At 37.3% G+C, this 20195-nt stretch overlaps 1 protein-coding gene across 1 annotated transcript in view; it reads left to right on the forward strand.

Moving 5' to 3' along the window:
* The window catches only part of BIRC6 (baculoviral IAP repeat containing 6), a 183342-nt gene that overhangs the window by 51407 nt on the left and 111740 nt on the right, over positions 1 to 20195 (forward strand). The window contains 17 exon segments of the mRNA XM_080408146.1: positions 858 to 1019; positions 1128 to 1259; positions 1511 to 1608; positions 2891 to 3038; positions 7351 to 7484; positions 8603 to 8737; positions 9296 to 9483; positions 10134 to 10448; positions 10865 to 10964; positions 11415 to 11629; positions 11814 to 12022; positions 12340 to 12686; positions 13649 to 13868; positions 14794 to 14927; positions 17529 to 17666; positions 18439 to 18566; positions 18997 to 19128. Coding sequence (XP_080264272.1) covers positions 858 to 1019; positions 1128 to 1259; positions 1511 to 1608; positions 2891 to 3038; positions 7351 to 7484; positions 8603 to 8737; positions 9296 to 9483; positions 10134 to 10448; positions 10865 to 10964; positions 11415 to 11629; positions 11814 to 12022; positions 12340 to 12686; positions 13649 to 13868; positions 14794 to 14927; positions 17529 to 17666; positions 18439 to 18566; positions 18997 to 19128 — 2935 coding nt within the window.

Raw genomic sequence — 20195 nt, forward strand, 5'->3', positions numbered from 1 at the left:
CAGCTTTAGTTACAAGTCTCATAAAATACTTAATTCTCAAAATAGATCGGGTTAAACCACTGTTGCAAGTTGTCATTTCGTAAATGTATTCTATATGGAAAATCCTGTAAGTTGTGATTTCAGGGGTGCTGTGCTGTGCCAGTTGTGGTAGAGTAACACCATGCATGAAATTCTGTGTTGAGTGATTTATTTGCCTGACTTGAAAAGGCAAATGTGTTTAAGTTTTCTTGGTAAATTAGATAAATTATTTGGACATATATATATATTTTTTTTTTAAAGGAAGCACCTTTCCTTTCTATTTCCAGTTGTCTTGTTTCTTACAACAGAGTGTATATTATTTGTCAAAAAGTTTAGAATCGAATTTAACTGACAAACTGTTACTCAGAAGTGTGGTTAAAGTCTCTCTGGATTGGTACTACAGACCTAAATACAAATAATACAGTATTTAATTTGTATGGCCAACTGCCACCCCACAGTGGCGGCACTGGCTGTAATGGGCTTAAAGTGGTCAAGGAGGCTGCAAAGAAGTTTGTGCCAACGGTTGCCAAAGAGTGTTGTAGATGGTGAAAGTTTGTTTTGGTTTAGAAGTTAATAGGGACAAGTTAATAGGGAAAAAAAATATTCTCTGAAGGTTACTAAATATATAGTAACCTAGGAAGTTCTGTGAGCAGAAAATAGGAACATCGGGAATGTGTGCACGGAATGTATCATATATGCTTGTGTACTAGTTTTACTTTCATCTAGGCATCTTTTTTTCGCCGCTCCTAAGATAGGAAACAAAGCTGAAGGGGACACTTTAATGGAAGAATGGCCATATTGGATAATTCTGTGTTTTATTTCCTTCCCCTCCTCACTAGAGTTCAACGGTGTGCCATGTTACAGTTTTCAGAGTTCCATGAGAAGCTGCTTGCCACTCTTTGCAAGAAGACAGATGATGGTCTGACTACAGAACACTCTCAGAGTCTTGTACTGGATGCTCTTTGTTGGCTGGCTGGAGTGTATTCAAATGGACCTGGCAGGTAAGAGAGAAATTGGGTTTCAGTTAGCATGGCTATTTCTCAGTATTAACTCTGTTAAAAAACCAGAGTTTTATGTGATTCTCTAAAGTGTGCAACTTGTTTTTACAGCTCAAAGGAAGGAAATGACAGCTTACTTTCTAAAACACGTAAATGTGTCTCTGATATAATACGTGTTTGCTTCTTTGAAGCTGGGCGGAGCATAGCTCACAAGTGTGCACGATTTCTTGCACTATGCATCAGGTCAGTGCTATTTATTTATATGTATTTTTGTCTATATTTGGGGGGTTTGCATGCAGTCAGAATTATATACATGTGTGTTATTGTTTAACATTGAATTTATAAATCAACAAGATCAGGAAGATCTGTTGAGGAAAAGTGTAGTAGGGTATGAGTGCAAAGAACATCAGTCTTTCAACTACATCTTCTGGAGGAGATTTCATGTTTTGTTCTTACTTCATTAAATGTTGAAGTGTCTATGTGTTTCTTCGCAGCAATGGCAGGTGTGACCCAAGTCAACAGGGGTTTGGATCAGTTCTTCTAAAAGCTTTACTTGACAATATGCCTCTTTTGCCTGCTGCTGCAACAGGTGGTATGTATACAATGTTTGTTGTCAGGAAAATATGCAGTATGTTTGTTGTTTGGCATGTTTTGCTGGGCTGTCCTGTGGAATAAGAATTAGGTAATTGTTCAGCTAGTACAAACTGCGTCTCGGTGTGGTCTGATCAGGTGGTATCCAAGTATGAAGTATGCATTTGGAGTTGAACAATTTTTTACAAATTAAAAGATGGAATTGTAAGCAATTTAGCTTGCTTAAAACAGAGTACTAAGGCACTGACATTTTTGGAAGAGCTTAGGTAAGTTTTGCAATAATTTTCAAAGGTATTCAGCAATCACAGATTCTGTTGGTGTAAAGGAGAGTCAGGATTGTCTGTTATTTCTGAAAATTGGAAGACTTATTCCAGGGAGCCTGGATATCCAAATGATTTCCAACTAGTAATCCACTTCTGTTACTTCTGCACCAAAAGGAGATTTTTAAGTAAAATAAATTCCTTCCTCATCTGCATGGCAAGAGTAGTGGTATCTTGGCACCTTTTTGAAGCCATTGAATGCCAGATAGCATGGGAAGATGACTTCAGCACTTGTATTTGGGGTGGCAAGACCTGCTTTGCATTTTTCACAGTATGACATTGTTGGATTGCATCTAGATTGGCATCACCAAGGGGTCTTGCAGGAAAATCAGTTTGCAGTTCAAAACGTTTGTTATGCTACCCCCCATTTAGAATCATGGAACATGCTGCTGTTGAGGGTGTGGAATGCACAAGGGGAGGAAGAGGAGGAAGCTGAGGTTTGTGTTTCTGTACAGAACCACTGCACTGTGCTCCCAGAACTGATCTGTAAGGAAACAGTGCCTCCAACAAATACAGAATAAGGAGACAGCAGCCAAAAACAGAGCATAAGAGGAGAAGGAAGAGTTGAATCTAGAGTAAGGCTTGGCTCTGAAGATGGTGGAACCCCTAACCTAGCACCTTAGTGTGTCAAGAACATTTTGATTGTTGTGCTTAGTAGAAGCAGTGGGCAGAAGCAATGAAAGAAATGTGTGCAAAGCTGTCTCTTGGGAACCTTTTTTTTTATTCATTTATGAATTAGTTGATAAGAGAGTTTGAATTACTTGTGGAAACTAATGATTACAGAATGTTTCTAAAGTGAAGTCTCTCAAAAATAGGGGAGGGAGAGAACACTTTGTAGTCTGTATCCAGTAACTATTAGATACTTCATTTACCATTTCCATTGATTATGCTTCAAAGTATGCTTTCTGAGTGGCAAATTCACATCATGTTTCACTTGAAATGAATTTGTTTTTTTTAATGCAGGATCCGTGTATTGGTATTTTGTATTGCTGAATTATGTAAAGGATGAAGATTTGGCAGGATGTAGTACTGCTTGTGCATCCTTGCTAACTGCTGTGTCCCGGCAGTTGCAGGACCGCCTAACACCTATGGAAGCATTGCTTCAAACAAGGTACTAAGAAATGTGCTTGTTGTAAACTTAATGAAAACAAACATATGAACTGTCTAATGCCATCCTCTGGTGTTCTGAAAAAGTTTGCATTTTTCTGTATTTGAGCAAGTATTAACTTGATACAGCTCTGCAAAATAGTTTTGACTTGTGCCAAGTTACAGATTAATTTAATTGCTATCTTGCAATTTACAGTGCACTGTAAATCTGCAAATGTGTATGTAATGTTTGAAGTCTGTGCAATGCTTAAGTTAGTATTTATGGGTTTTAGTTTAAGGATTTACAAAATGTTTCTTATTTTTGAGTATGGGAGGGAATCAAATACACTGAATAGTTTCAATTCTGCGTAATGCTACACAAAATTGTAGTCTCTCTGTAAGCTGACCATACATTTAATGTATTGCTACTAAAGGTCAGATTCTAAGTGTGGAGACCTGGATTAATATACTGGGAATGCAGGTTCTTAGTATAATTTAATACAGGTTCTTTGTATAAATTATGTATCAACGTAATTTAAGACTGTGGTGTTACATCATTTATATATTGAACTGATTGGCCGTTTAGCTTTGGATTTCTAAAGGAAGTCTCTGGTGACAGAGTTTTGTAGCAGTTTCCAAAGCTGTATTACGGTGATGGGAACACGCTGCTGTTAAGAGAGCTCTTTCAATTGTGCTTTGTGGTCAAGAGTTTTCCTCCAAATCAAGCAAGATCAAGGTAGAAGAGGTTTGATAGAGGTTAGTTCAGAATCTTCAGATCAAATTTAAAATTTAGTAACCTAAGTTTGGAGGGGGGGGCATGTTTATTTAATTTTAGCGGTTTTATTTTTTAAGGACTATAATCCCAAAATACTTGACAGACATTTGTTCTCAGGTGTTATACTTGGATCCTTATCATGTTCTGTACTACATTCCTCTTCTCAGTTGTTACTTTATTTCACCATCTGTAGTCCTTGCAATGGATTAGAATATTTAGCCCAGCAAAAGAAATGGTGACTGAATAATGGAGAATTTTGAAAAATACACAAAATGACCTGGAAAAATAAAATACTTCTTTGTTTTCATGTTGAAATTTCTTTAGAAACCCAATGGAGGAGAAAAATGTGAAAATTCCACCTGACATGAGAATGACACCTCTCTGTAGGAATTGACTTGTTCCTTCATACAGATTGTTTCCAAGTACCTCCTTTAAACAGCATATCTGAAATAGAAGGTTTTTTCCTTTCCAAAAGAAAAAGTGCCCACTTTTGAGTTTGGCACATACGACATTTCAGGTCACTTAGTGGTGAACACATCTGTGTGCATGTAAAGGGAAGCTTTCTGAAGTGAGCCCCTGTTCTCGGCATTCTTCAGGCTTAGGTTTTCTGAACGTTTCTAGATGGCATTGTATTGATTTTCTTCTTGGAGCTAAATCTGCTTTCTCTTTTAACTCAGTATCCTCATAGTTAGGATAAGAATAGCAGCAGACACTTCTGTCTAATCCCATATTTGATTACTATAGCTCTCTCTCTAGCAAGGACTATTTCTTGGCTTAGTTTTCTAATTTAGGCAGAATTTACTGGCCTTTTCTTTATATGTCTACAGATCAAAAGAACACTGTCATTTCTTGGTTTGGTGTTTCTTATGTAGAAGATAAGTATATTTTTTTAAAGACAAATTATAGGTAGCCATTGCTTTACTCTTTCTCCTTTCCCTTTTCCTGAGTTGTATTTTATCATATTTGTATGTATTTGTGTTGTAGAGTTTCTAGTATTGTTTTTATTCTTCTTTGTCATTGTTCCCAGGTACAATAGCCTAACATCTAGTAATCAAATAAAAGCAGATGTCTACTTAAAGGATCTGCACTTTCATGTTGTCTTAAGGCAGAGTACTACTCAGTATACTATTGTGGCACAATAAAGCAAGTAAAACTTACAAAGATAAGGCCAGATGGGTGTATTACATGACTTGCAGTTCAGAGAACAACAGAACAGGAATTTCAGGCAGAATTTTAGGCTGTCCTACAACAAAGCCACGTTGCTTTGTCTCCAGCAAATGCGACTGATATCTCCAGCCTGTTCTTGGAAGCACCTGATTAAAAGTAGAGGAGGCATTTAATTATTCTAAATATTGTAAGCTATTACATGGCTTAATTCTTCTTGTCATTAACACTTGACCTGTCTTCTTCTACCCACATCTGATCTGAAATCTCTCCTGCTACAACTAAAGTCTTTGAATGTTTGTGTCCCATCCACCTTGGTGATAAAGAACAGGTTACTTCATTCTTAACAAGTTTTGGATGTCTAGAGGATGTTTGTAGCTTGATTGTATTCCCCAGATCTGTAGTCATTCTTAAAGCATTTCCTTAAGCTGTTTTCTTCGGTCCTCATCTTCCTTGAATTGTGGTAACAAAATTGTAAGCGTTATTCCAGTTGAGATCTCCGAGTGAAGTAGAAGAGGTATATTACAGAGTTTATATTCCTTACTGCATAGATGAATAGGGTGATGGGGGTTTTATGTGACATTGTTGATTCATTCTTTGCTTCTTGTGATATAACTTCTATATCCTTTTCTGAAGTGTTGCTAATGTAGCTTAGAACTGTGAACCTGATCATTCCTGCTGAAGGATCGGTAAAAGGCACTATGCTTATTGAAATAAATCCGTATTGGACAATATATTTAACTCTCTGCAGTACATTCAAATTCTGATCTTGTTCTACAAAGCTGTTGTAACCCCTTTTTAGGTTTTACCACCTGCTTTCTTAATGAGTCAAACTCTTCACTTAAATCGTGCAATTAATCAGGGGTAGTGTTGAGTGACCTAATTTATTGAGATTGTAAATCTGAGGTCTGAAACAGGCTGTGAAGATACCCTACTGAATTTTGTCTGAGCATTTTTGTGTGCTTTAGTAACCACTTTACAGTAGCATGTTGTCTTGTGAAATAAGGTCATGCAACAAACACACCTTGCTAGATGTGCAGTATGCACTGTTTCCGTGTAATACGTGCCTGTAGAGTGCAACCTAGATTCATCTAATGTGTTGTTCTTAGTATAAAGTTGTCATCTTAAATTTGCTACCTTGTAGGTACTTGTAAGTAACTCGGTTGGGGAATGTATGTTAAATGAGTTGATCTGTAATTCTCCAGTTGTCTTTGTGCTCTCTCTCTTTTTCTCTCCCTGATCAGTAACAATTATTGCCCTTTTGTATAACTGCAGTTACAGTCAATATTATGTGGCAAAAAGCACTGAGCCCACCCAAGCCAGCATGGAAGCATTTTAACATTCAGAGAAGTCTAGAACCTTTTCTACCTTGTTGCTGGTGTTGTAGCTTTCATGGACGCATTTATCATTTTGGTGAAAGGATAAATTTGGTCAAACCTGATCAAAAAAGACACTTAAACAGTCCAGCCCTCTTGGTACATTACCTTTGCGGGCTTTCCTTGCCTGCTGAAGAATGGAGAAGCTGCTCAGAGGCAGAGGGAAAAGGGGGTGGAGAACTTCCTGTCACTGCTGGTGTGTTAATGGAAATATTTCATACTTGTTCTGGCTCTTGCTAGTCAAAGCACAAGGTGTTACATGTTTCTCACTTTTGTGCATATGCATTCTTTCTACTCCTCCTTAATAATTTGGCCTGACTTTCATTTTTTTCTCCCCTTGTCAGTTTACTGGTAATTGGTATTGGTACACAAAAAAACTAACACTGATTTTTTTTATTGCTTTGGATTTTCCTTTTTCTTGGCTTATAAAGCCCTAATTGATATGGGACCACCTTGTTACCTGAGTGATTATATCATTTTTTTCCCTGCAGTACAGCCAGAGTAGGGGTAATGAGATTTTAATCTGTTGAGATATTTAAAGTGTTGACTGGTATCCTGAGTAGCCTTTCCTTTTTTCTTACTTCAGCTGGAAGAACAAGCTGAGGTGGAATTTATTTTGCTGTTTTGGAAAACAGTACTGTGTTTTTATTTACTTCAGATAAATGTCTGATTTACCATGTGCAGGCGTGCATATTGCTATAGCTAATTGTCTTAAGACTTGTAGTTCTAGTTTCCATGTCTGAGTGTGGTTGTGTGTCATGCTTCCAGGACAGTATTACATCTTCAAAACTAGTAACAGAGAGCTACTTATTTAGCATTATAAGCTGTTTGAAAAGGACATCTGATAAATTACATTAATGGAGTATAAGTAAATGATAATGTCTAAGAGATGTCAATTGAATGAAAAGAATGGTTTGGAATATAATAAATCCTGATGATGAAATACTTGGCCTTTTTCTGTAAGTAATTTTATATAAATTCTTATTGTTTGAGTAGTGCTGTTTGTCTTATTGCATTTGCAGATATGGATTATATAGTTCGCCTTTTGATCCAGTTCTGTTTGATTTGGAAATAAGTGGCTCTTCCTGTAAAAATGTATACAACAGCAGCATTGGAGTACAGTCAGATGAAATTGATTTGTCTGATGTTCTGTCAGGTATGTATGTTTACAGTAATCTATTGTGGAAGAAATGGTAATTCTCTCTTTTTTTCTTAAATTTTTCCTTTAGTGAAGATGTGGATTTAAACTTTCCATCTGTTTTGTAGATGTACATAATGAAATTCAAGAGATTCTCTTGCTTCATGAGATCTCTTACATCTCCTCTATCCCTTAGGGCAAGAAAAAGCCTGTTTCTCGAATCTGTTCTTTTCTTATCCTGTAGAAGATCTAAGAAAAGGCTAGAGATTAAACAGAAAGGCTGTGATCATTCCCTGGGTCAGAGTCATCGAGGAAGCATCTGTCACTTCTATTGAGCAGCTTTCTTGAGATATGTTATTATTAATTTAGACTAGGAACCATCTCATAGGCAAAAAACTAAGTGGATTTTTCTGAAGTTGGGAAGCTGTCATATGACAGTCTTCTACTTAAATGTAACAGATTTAATGAGGTGTTTTTTCTGTTTCAGAGGCATTAAAATACCTTAAAAGTGTATTTGTATCTATCCTTTCAGGTTAGTTCATAAGTGAATATTTAGACCATGGAATGTCCTAAGAACGAGACAATTGTTACCTGACAGGAGATTGTTTTCATAGCAAGCATATTCATCGGTTGTAGTGACTTCTTTCCTTTCTTGCATGCTGTTGTCCATCTCCTTCCCATCCCTCCCTCCATACTGTGAATTTGTTAGCATATTGATTAATAGTCTGTTTTTTATACTAACTTGGTGTATAATCTTACTTGGTCTGTTACTTTCTTTTTCTTCCTTTCCTGTAACAGCAATGTATTTTCTGCAAGGTAATATTCTCACAGTGTAGAAAGAATAGACCATCCATATATAATTTATTTCTGAAATTAGCAAGGTTACGCTATGCTTCTGCTGTCACATTTGATAGTTTGACTTACTGAGATACTCTATTCAAATCTGGCAGCATTATCCATTTAAAATACACTTCCATTTATATTGTGGATGTGATATTGTTAAAGTGTTTGTTCCACAATATGAAGTAATAAAACATGTGGATTACATTTAGCTGTCCCTTTTGACTCTTCATAACTTCGGATGTCGCTATCAAGAAAATATTAGCTGATTGTGCAGAGATTTATTTCTCTTTCAGGAAATGGGAAAATAAGTAGCTGTGCAGCTGCTGAAGGTAGTTTTACTTCCCTTACTGGACTTCTGGAAGTTGAACCTCTGCACTTTACCTGTGTTTCAACAAGTGATGGAACTAGAATAGAAAGGGACGATGCAAGTACGTTTACTGGTATATACAATTTTTCATTTTTTCTACGTAGCATAGTTCCGCAATACGATATTTGTAATTGGACATTATGAGCACTGTTTGACAAACAGATTGACTGTAGTTTTATAAATATTGAAATGTGTTGTGGTTTGGGTTTTTTTTTTTAATAGTTACTTTCTGTGAAGTTAAACTTCTTACAGCTTAACAAACACACTGGATTCCAAATTTATTAATTTGAATATGTTTGTTTCTATGGAAGAGAATGAAATGCAAGCTTGTATCTTTACCTTGCAGCCTTATGTGGTGAAAGAATTCCTGGACATCAGGTGGCTTTTCTGTAATGAAAATCTTGCATGCTTGATGTGTGTGTCGTCTATAAACCATATAATTTGTAATTCAAAATGATGTTACTTTGTAGCAAGGACTGGATAAAAAGGAGCTATTTCTGTTGGGTTTACATTTCTCTTAACCATTAGTAAGGAATTAAATTAAAGGTGTGTTTTATCATTTCTTTTCTACATACATGTTTTTGTTTTGTTTGGTTTTTGTTTGTTTGTTTCATGCCAGTGAGTACCTTTGGGGTTACCCCAGCAGTTGGTGGCCTCTCTTCTGGAACGGTTGGGGAAGCCTCGACAGCACTGAGTTCAGCAGCCCAGGTAGCTTTGCAGTCTCTCTCTCATGCAATGGCCTCAGCCGAGCAACAGCTCCAGGTGCTGCAAGAGAAACAGCAGCAGCTTTTGAAGCTTCAGCAACAGGTTGGAGGCTATTTGGCTATTTTTTAATGCTGTCTCTAAACTTCAAAAGCTGAGAAAGTAGTTGCAGAGCTAGTCACTCCCCCCCCCCCCCCCCCCCCTTTTTTTTTTCCTTTCTTTTTTCCCCAGAGTGTATTTGAGGAAGGAACAACTCTGCTCTGAGGATCACTCTTATTAAGCAAAATGCTGAGAGTGTCTCCCATGCTGCTTTGGTCTTTCAGACTTTTTTTTTGTGTATTTTGAGGGTGGGCTGGGAGTTTGTAATCAAAACTAAGTTTTAATACATAAGTATGTAAGTCTGAAAAAGCCCACTGAAATGAAAAGTACAGTTGCCAACCTGAGAAAGTAGCAGTCATAAAGCCATTGTCAGTGTGAAGCTTGGCTGTGTTGACTCTACTTCACTGTTCGGTTGTAGTTTTTCTGTTATTTTTTGATTACTTCAATTAAACGCTCATGTTCCTCAGCAAGTGAGGTCAAATTGAACAAAGTTTTGTTTTTCAGCTTATAGTTGGACATGTAACATGCCTGTGTTGAAGGTAGCTTGGATTTATTAAATCTAGTTCTGTAACAAAAGTTGAACTTGTAGTTCAGTACTACTACTGTGTTCACAAGCAGTATTATCGATAGATACACTGCTTTCATTTTCCCCACAGAAAGCTAAGCTGGAAGCAAAACTGCATCAGACAACAGCAGCGGCAGCAGCAGCAGCATCAGCAGTTGGTCCTGTTCACAACTCTGTGCCTTCTAATCCAGTAGCAGCCCCAGGGTTCTTCATCCATCCTTCAGATGTCATTCCACCCACACCAAAAACAACTCCTCTGTTCATGACTCCACCTTTAACTCCACCTAATGAGGCAGTCTCTGCTGTTATTAATGCAGAGCTTGCTCAGCTTTTCCCTGGTTCAGTCATTGATCCCCCAACAGTTAACCTTGCAGCACATAACAAAAATACCAGCAAGTCTAGAACGGTAATTATTTTTGTTTATTTTTCTTACAGAAACAAGATGCCGTAGCTTTATCAGGGTGTAATTTGTACTTGAGTGCTAGTAAATATCTGTTTATTTAGATGAGATGTGAAAGCTATATTACTAAGTTTAGACCATATGAAAAGGAAGAGTTATGAAAGCAAGATAGTGTTGTTACAGTACCTCAGATAGTTTCTTTTAATTGGAGCTAGCTTAACTAAGGTGTTACTAATCCTTTGAACTTAGTAGTTAATATATTTTGATGGTTCATACTTCAAACTAAATGTAGTGAAGTGTTATCAGAATTGTAGATTCTTTAAATCATAAGAGGTTTTCTTACAGCCTTTTGTAAAGAGCAGCTTATTATAAATGCATAGATTTTAATGACTTAATTTTGCTGATGTTTTCCCACTCCTCAGAACCCACTTGGATCCGGTCTTGCTCTTGCAATATCTCACGCTTCACATTTTCTTCAACCTCCACCTCATCAGTCAATTATTATAGAGCGTATGCACTCAGGTAAAACCAGAATTTCTAATAATAATCTTGACACATTTTCTAATAAGAAGTGAAATATTTTCCAGGGTCTTAAGTAAGTTGCTTAGCTGTAGTCCCACTTGGCTTTCCAAAGAAAAGATATTTTTATTCTTTCTGGAAGTTTAAGACCCAGCATTTGGTGATGTTTATCAAGTTGAAAAGTCCTGGGGGCTGCAGGAATATGTTGGGTCTCTGGACAAAGCACCTGTTCTAAAATGTATGAAAAGCATAACAAATTAAGTTGAAGCCAAAATTTTGTTTTCAAAGGGGTACAAGCTGTGGTGAGGGATTCTGAAGTTGTGCAGCTATTTTCAACCTCAAATATATACCTTTTGAACAATAAATAAACAAGGCTTTACTGTTTGAGAAGTAGCATCTCTTTGCTTGTTAGCACGCACTGGTATTTTAGGCAATCCTGTGTTTTTCCCCTAGGAGCAAGAAGGTTCGTGACGTTAGATTTTGGAAGACCTATATTACTGACGGATGTATTGATTCCCACTTGTGGAGATTTGGCTTCTTTGTCAATTGACATCTGGACTTTAGGAGAAGAAGTGGATGGAAGGCGACTGGTTGTGGCTACTGACATTAGCACACATTCACTTATTTTACATGACTTGTTGCCACCCCCAGTTTGCAGGTTTATGAAGGTAAAAGGAGATAAACTGCATACTCTGTCTATAAAGTCTTGATATTTGGTGTGTGAACTTTATCTTAAGTTTCTTTTCACACAAACTTTAGTTGGCTATAAATTCTTTTATGTGTCATTGACTGGGTGTTTATTTTGCCTGGTTTGATAAGATTGTGTTATAATGTAGTTGTGTTCTCTTTCAGATCACTGTTATTGGTCGATATGGTAGCACAAATGCAAGAGCAAAAATCCCATTAGGATTTTATTATGGCCATACCTATATCTTACCCTTTGAAAATGAGCTGAAACTAATGCATGATCCCCTCAGAGGAGAAGGTGAAGCTGCAAATCAGCCAGAAATTGACCAACATTTGGCAATGATGGTTGCGTTGCAAGAAGATATACAATGCAGGTTAGAAGAAAAAAATATGTGTACTTACTAGTTATTTTAACTTGAAACATTGGAATATCATAATGTTGTGGTTGGTTTGTTTTGTTTCTTCCCATGATATTCTTCAGACCAGAGAAAGCTCTGCCTTTGCTGTAGAGTTGTTGCAGTGAATATCTTTATAGTAGCAACAAAGACTATACTGTATTTTATTTTTTTTAGTATCTGTTTTAACAATGCATTCAAAATGGACGAGAAGTCGTCTTCTGGCAGGGTGACTGTCAAATGTATTGCTGTTTGCTAATGTCTATTGAATTGTGTGTTGGAATATTTCCCTTTAGGTACAATTTGGCCTGTCATCGGTTAGAAATCCTTCTGCAGAGTATTGACCTGCCACCACTCAATAGTGCTAACAATGCCCAGTACTTTTTACGAAAGCCAGACAAGGCTGTAGAAGAAGATAGCAGAGTATTTTCTGCTTACCAGGACTGCATTCAGCTACAGCTTCAACTCAACTTGGCTCACCATGCTGTTCAGAGGCTCAAAGTGGCTTTAGGTGCAAGCAGGAAAACGCTGAAGGAGCAATCTGATCCAAAAGAATTGATTCAGATGTCATCCACAGAACAGTTACGCACCATCATTAGATACTTACTGGATACTTTGCTTAGTTTGCTTCATTCTTCCAATGGTTAGTATTTTTCAAGGTTTTGATATTTTTTTCAAGTTAGTAGTAACAATTCGCAAGAGTTTCTATTTCTTGATCTGTGCTTGCCCACTATAAAGCTTTTAAACTATGTTCAGATATGGTTTATTATGATTTTAGTAACTGGCAACATACAGTGTAAAGTTTCACCCGTGGCACCAAGCTGACATAACCACTTTCTGCTCCCGAAAAGGATAGGCAAGCGTGTCGAAGGCCTTCTCCCTTTTCCATAGTTTTGGCTGCATATTCCTTTGTTCAGGCAGTCAGCTGATCCTTCTGTGGGCTGATTCAGTTTGCTGAAGTAACAAAAGACTGTCCAGGCATAATACTCATGTTTTCATAGGTAAAATCAGCTTGTGGAAGGATCTGTGAGCTTTGAAGCCTGTTTAACACTGGGGGATGGATTAGGCAGTTGGAAGTGGGGAGGGGAAGCAGATGTTGCTTCTGGGGGTGGGGGGAGGTCGTAAAACCAGTATCTCTACTCAGTTCATTATTTCTAATATCCTATAAGGATTTTTTTTTGCTAAACTTGCCATTGAAAGAGTTATCGGAGAACTGAAATTGAAAAGCCTGAGTAGGAGTGGTGGCTTTTTCTTTTTAGGAAAAAAAAAAAAGCAGAACATCATTCTGTTCATATATAGGTGTGTCTGTCTTCTGTCTTGTAATTTTCTGTGCCAGTTTGTTCTTAAGCATAATGATGGTATGGTTTTTGCTTTGTGTAGATTCTATGGGGTATTCACAGTGATATGAAATGGTTTGGTTTGGACCAAATGGCCTGGTCTTTATGGCCTGCAAATTACCATCTCCTCATGTGTTCCCTCCTCCTTCCTCTCTGTGCCAATTAATCTAATAATAATAGTTTTAAAAACCTCCTGCAAACTTTTTCCTCCGATGTTTTCAAGCCATTGTCTCCTTAAATATAGTTGCTTGTTCTCCTTTATTAAAAGGGCACTCTGTTCCTGTGGTTCTGCAAAGTACTTTCCATGCTCAAGCTTGTGAAGAATTATTTAAACACCTATGTATCAGTGGAACCCCAAAGATACGACTGCATACAGGTCTTCTGCTTGTTCAGCTCTGTGGAGGAGAAAGATGGTGGGGTCAGTTTCTTTCAAATGTACTGCAGGAATTATACAATTCAGAGCAACTTCTCATATTCCCACAAGACAGGTAAGGTGTAAGTCTGTATTGATACATTATCTGTGTATCACCTAAATAATTCCATTGTTCATAACTTAACATTGGAATTGATGACATTTGAGTGAAGCATAATTATCCATCTATTTCATTGATTTAAGAAACAGGCCCCCAAAAAGCACTGCAAACCATAAATATCTGGTTGCAGTTATGTATTGCACCTTTTTGGTGCTTGCACCACAGGAAGTTGCTATTTTTCCTTACTTGGAGATCTTTGCATCCCTAGCAGAGTTGCTCCCCGGTGTCAAAAATTGCCTTCTCCCTTATCAGGCTTAAATGCACACTCATCACAGAGCTGCTCTTCTAATGCATTTGGAAGCAGGGTTGAGACTGGAAAGCATGCTATTATCATTTAATGCAAAAGATTTCTGTGAGATAAGAGCAGGCATAGAGTTGAGCATTGAATGTTAGATGTGTTAATTATTTCAGATTATTGATTGAGGTCATAGTTATTCTAAACATTAGCTTTATTTTAACATATTTGCTGTTCTGTGGCTTTCTGCCTTCTTTGGACAGCAACATTTATACTTCTATAACTTTTAAAAATTAATTAGTTAGGTGATACCAGAATACATGCATTTAATTCTCCATCCCTACTATTCAGTATGTCATATGTAATGGGAAATAAAAGGATGAGATCTTGTTTCAGGTGTACGAAGTGGAATGCTCTGCTGACCTCTTGAGGGTGAAAGAGAAAATGTTCACCCTAAAATGCTGCATTATTGTTACAACAGAACATGAAATCCAGTTCACTTGCTGGCCCCCAGTACGGCGTTCCGCAGCAGTCCACTTGTGTCTCAAATGAAAGCCTAAGGGAATATTGTTCTAAAAGTGGTGTTTCAGGATATTACTGGATCTGAAAAAGAAATAAAATCTCAAATTTGTGAATTTTTTTTAGGGTCTTCATGTTGCTTTCTTGTATTGGCCAAAGATCGCTCAGCAACAGTGGTGTGTTAGAAAGTTTACTTAATCTGCTGGATAATCTGCTGTCACCACTGCAGCCTCATTTACCTGTGCACAGAAGAACTGAAGGTAGCCCTCTAATTTGGGAAACTCTATTTTCATATTCATTATAAGCTAGAAAACCTGAGAGACTAGCTCACAATTTTTGGTATGTTAAAAAAAGAAATTGCTTGTTTACTGTATTTCCAAAACACAGTTGCCTTTTAAAATGTGCTGAAACTTCTTGTTCTTTAGGTGCTAAAAGAGATTCCTCCCCCCATTCCCCCACCCCCGATTAAACCTGAGTAAAATCTATTTGGTTGCTTTTCATTCAGCTAGGAAGCTTTAAACTTTTAACAGAGTGGGGGGAACATCCAATGCTCTAGTGAATGATTTTGGAATTTAGCATTTTGGAAAGAAGTGCCCCTCTTTGCTCATGAGATCCTGTCTAAGTTTCAAGCTTTTGAGGTGAAACGTGGTTATGAAGACAAGTTTGTTAGGTCTGTCTGCATGGTGTCTGCAAACTACATGGGGTTTTTTGCAATCACAAGGAATTTACATTTTTTTGACCCTAAAAAAATTACTGAAATTACATTCTCCAAACTTGATTTTCTTTGAGTGTTTTCTTAAGTGCCCTAAGGTTGAAGAAAATGCTTGCTTTTGTAAACATCAAACTCCAGGCTACTTGATTTTTATGTGCATGAGAGCCTTGTAGAAGGCATGTTGCTTAAAATTGTTAGCCTTGTGAAGTTGGTGAATGCCAGCTGAGGCTGTCCTTACTTTTTACCTTGTCTCCTGATGTAAACAAGCCTACAGCTGGTGTCAGAAGCTGTCCTATTGCTTCCCATTGGTCTACCGTGTACTTTCTGTATCGTGGCCATATCCTGCTGTAGTCTCTAACTAGTCTGAGGCAAACCCAAGCTTACGTCTCCTCTACCTCTGTTTGCACTCTCCCCACAGCTGCCAATTCCTTTCATAGCTCTTGCCTTACTAGTTGTCCTCACGGAGGACTTTAGGAAGCAGAAGTAACTGATACTTCAGAGTTTTATTTGCTGGTCTTCCAGCTTCCTTCCTCCTGGACAGTACAGGTGAGTACTAGGGCATTATTATGTGTGGTGGAAGCATCAGGTACGGCAGAAGAAATTCCTATTTGAGAACTATCATGCATAACTAAGGGTCAAAGGGGTGAAAACTTACTGGGGAAGAAGTCAGAAAATGAAGGACAATCAGAGCAAGAGGTGAGTGTTGTGGCCAGAGAGAAGTTATGAACTTTGAGGCACAGGGAGGAAAAAAAGAATAAGCGAAAGACACTTGGAGGGAGGAGAGAAGCTGGAAAGTTTGGTTGTATTTTTTTTTTAAAGATTTATTTTATTTCAAGAGGTAAAAGGAAATGAAATGCACTCTTTTAAAAAGAAGTATGAAAAGGTATATACTTCACTCTTAGCAGGCTCCTTTCTTTTTATTCTGCCAAACAAAAAAGTGTTAGTGGTCACCAGTGCTACTCATTTCTATTCTTGCAACTTAGTCTGCAGTTCCTGTTCAAGTCCTGTTGAAGTGTAATGAGGAGGTCTCCTGTTCCTCTGCCAGCTTGGAGTGGGCTGCTTTCTGCCAGTGTCGATGTGAAACTGGAGTTAGCAGTCAGGGGCTGCATCCTGTTGCTTGGGCTGCCAGCAGCTACATGGGATTTTGGACAAGTCATTTCTGTGCCTTAGTTTTCTTGTTTGATCTGGAATTAATCGTAGTTAATTAAAGCTTTTTTGAGGTCAGTGCATGAAAAATGTAGTGTAGTTAAGTGTGGCTCAGCACAGTGCACAGATAGGAAAATGTGCGTGTAACTTCTAGTACTAATGACTTTGCTGTTATTGACAGTTACATAAAAATATTCCCTTTGCATAATGACTGTGATGAAGCGGTTATTAATTTTAGGTTTCTGGTATTTATTGAGCATTCTTGAGTTCACTTCAGAACTGTTCCTTTAGATTTACTCATGCGCACCAAGGTTTTTCTTGCATGATATGTAAGATACGGGTTTTTTCCCTTCTGCCTGTACAAAAATACTGCATTTAATGTGTGAGACTGAAAACAGGCAGTAGCCATTCATGAGTGTTACCAGCATGGTTCATTAGTCTGAACTCAGCCTTGGCTTTCCTGCATCTTATCCAAATGGCTATGTGAAAATACACTAATAATAAATAATGAATAAAAATGAATCTATTATATGTGTTAGTGCATGGTTATGACTGTCTTGTTGGAGCCCTGGTGGTTGGAGGAATTTCATGCTATGGAATTTGAGACATCTAATTTATGTGCTTTAATGCAAGCAGCTGTCATTCTGCATTTGGTATTTAGGAAATTTAGAGGTACAATTTTGGACTTTTTTTTTAAAAAAAATGCGGCTTAATTTTTAGCTTTAACTGTAGAGGTGAAGCTTTTGACTTCTGACTTTGTCAGACTAAGACCTGTGACATTTTGTTTTGCACCAGAGTTCTATACTAAATGTTTGATTTGTTGCCTCATTTAGGAGTGGTCAGACTCTTAATTTTCTTTTTTTTTAAAAAAAAAGGGGGGGAGCAGAATCTTTGTGGCCTAGTGAAAGGTGTGCCGCTCTAATGGTTTTTATGTTTTCTTTTAAAACTAGTTTGTTATGGCTTCAAAACTTTATTAAGGCACTTCAATCTATTTATTTTGAAGGGGTATTAGACATTCCCATGATCAGCTGGGTTGTAATGCTGGTGTCCAGGCTACTGGATTATGTAGCTACTGTTGAAGATGAAGCAGCCACAGCCAAGAAACCTCTAAATGGAAAAGAGAGGGAACGATTTTTGACAGGTATATAACACTTATTATCAAAACTTGCCTCTGTGGGTATTGGTTTGGGAGCTGTGCAAATACTTCAAATGTATTTTCAATTCACTTGAAAAATGAGATTTTAAAAGCAGATGTGATCATTTTATTTGCACTGTTGTCTGCTGCTTTATGTCCTCGTCTCCTTAGAAATATGATCTCTTTCATTTTTTTTAAAGTGAAAAATACAGGATTAGTTTTAGTTTGTGAAATGTCTGTATATTATCCTGTGACTCCAGAACCTGGCAATTGAGAGTACACCATGTTGAGACAGTTTGTATTATGAAAAAGGGCAACAATATGACTTCATAACTAACTGCTTTAGTATTTGCCATGGTATTTGTATCTGGTATTTTTAAATGCATTTTTGGTCTGTATTTTTATTATTACTGACGTGGATTAGCTATGGTTTTCTTTGAACATCTTTTCTAAAAATGAAAACTGCAGAGCTTTTGTGTAATGGAAACTATTCAGGTATTTTTACTTAGGACAGTCTTGATTACCTCTTTCATATGTTTTAAAAATACTGAAAACAAGGTGGTACCACTGCATTTTAGAATTAAACAAATACTGCCATCAGTGGTGGTAGTTACATAACACTAAGAGAGTTAGATTTTGCTTGCTTCTTTAGTATTTAGTATACGGGGGTGTTAACCATTGCTGCAACTTAAATGCTTTTCTCTGGAGTTATGTGAGGTTTAATAAGATGGATTAATATCTGGTTTGGTTTGGGGTTTTTTTTTTCTATTTCTTTCAGGAAACCAGTGGAGTTTTATAAATAATAGCCTTCACACTCAGAGTCTGAGCAGATCTACTAAAGGCAACAGCAGCCTAGATAGACTGTATTCCCGAAAGATCAGAAAACAGCTGGTGCATCATAAACAGGTGACTTCCAGCATGGTAGTAGCTATTTTCATGGAAGTATATCACATTTATTGTATATCTCATTTCTTGAAAGAACAGCTTAGGCCTTGGGACTCATTCAGCCTTGCTTTTGCATAGGTCTGGTTCTGCAGCTAAACGGTGCCTAACTTCTTTGACATTAGTCTCAAACCATGGGGCATGGGATCTGCTGGAAGAACGTATGTTGGAGTGTACTGTTGCACTCTGTGGCCCATATTGGACAATAAATATAATTTACTTTCTAGATAAATCTGGGTGTACCTGAGTGCAAGCACCAAAGCTGTGATTTTAAAATATTCTAAAAGTTCAAGTTAAAATTTGAACTGAAGATTACTATCATATGAAACATACTGATCCTTTTAACATCTTATTGCTTAAATTTTCATTTTTTCCTATTAACATTTTCTTTTAGCAACTTAACTTATTAAAAGCAAAACAGAAGGCTTTGGTGGAACAGATGGAAAAAGAGAAAATACAAAGCAACAAAGGATCATCATACAAACTTTTAGTAGAACAGGCAAAACTAAAGCAGGCTACTTCAAAGGTATGATGCTCTGAAACTGTAACTGACTTCTTGTCCTTTGTGTGAAAAGACCTGTTCCTGCAAAGTCATTTTTGTCCTATGTTGACCTTATTTTAAAAAGCTGTTTCATCATGGCTGCTATCAAGTATATTCTGATGCTGAAAACAGCAGCCATCTGGAAATTTCTTGTATCGTGAAAAATAGTTTATCATTCCACAGGGGTTTTTTAGGTAGTCATGGCCAAAATCACTAATAATCTTGTAATTTTGGGAATGCCAGTCGTATCTTTAAACTTTGAGTAACATATACAGATAGAAGTGTGAAATAATATTTTGTATGGCTAACTTTTATGCATGATACTCTTCTGGATGCTCTCCTGATCGAGTAATCAGAAAACAGTCATGCCAACGGTGGTCTCCCCAGACTAATAAATAGGACTTAGAGAATGTTTTCTGAGTTTTCTCAGAAGCTTCTTGGCTTCCTGGAAGTACGTATCACGTAAGTCGTGGCATCTTGCAGTAAGCCTCCAGATACTGAGGGTGGATGTGGTAGTTAAAGAATTATTTTGATTATGAGTTGAGGTGCTGAAATTTATGGATTTCTAGAAATGGCAACATGGACTTTGCAGGGAACACAAAAAAATGTGGTCATCTTTCTAGCTACCAAACTTAGGTGTCTCTTTAAATATTTACTCTTTAGTTCCAGAAGTGCTCATGTTCATTAGGATGACAGAAAGTAGTGCCTGTGGAAAGAGATTATAGAATGTTGGACCTTACAGGCAATCCAAAGGGAATTCTTAGAACAAATTCCGGTAATTTTGGGGGAAAAAATTTAAACACCAGCATAAAAATAAAGCCATAAGTTTTCACTAACTCTGCTTGTCATGAGCTATTCTTTCCTGCCCTATCTTCTGCTTTATTCCAGCAGGTTATGTCAAGGGGGCTACTCCACTGGTGGCCCCCTTGAGACATCTTTAAATGAGTCACTGACTGAAATATGCTGTCCAGCTATTTAAGTTTGACTTTATAGCAGCCATGTTGCATCAAAAAAGCATGTTGAGCTAAAGAGTTTTCCCCCTGCAGTACTTT

The sequence above is a fragment of the Falco punctatus genome (genome assembly GCF_963210335.1).
Source record: "Falco punctatus genome assembly, chromosome: 12".
In the NCBI taxonomy this organism is placed as follows: domain Eukaryota; kingdom Metazoa; phylum Chordata; class Aves; order Falconiformes; family Falconidae; genus Falco; species Falco punctatus.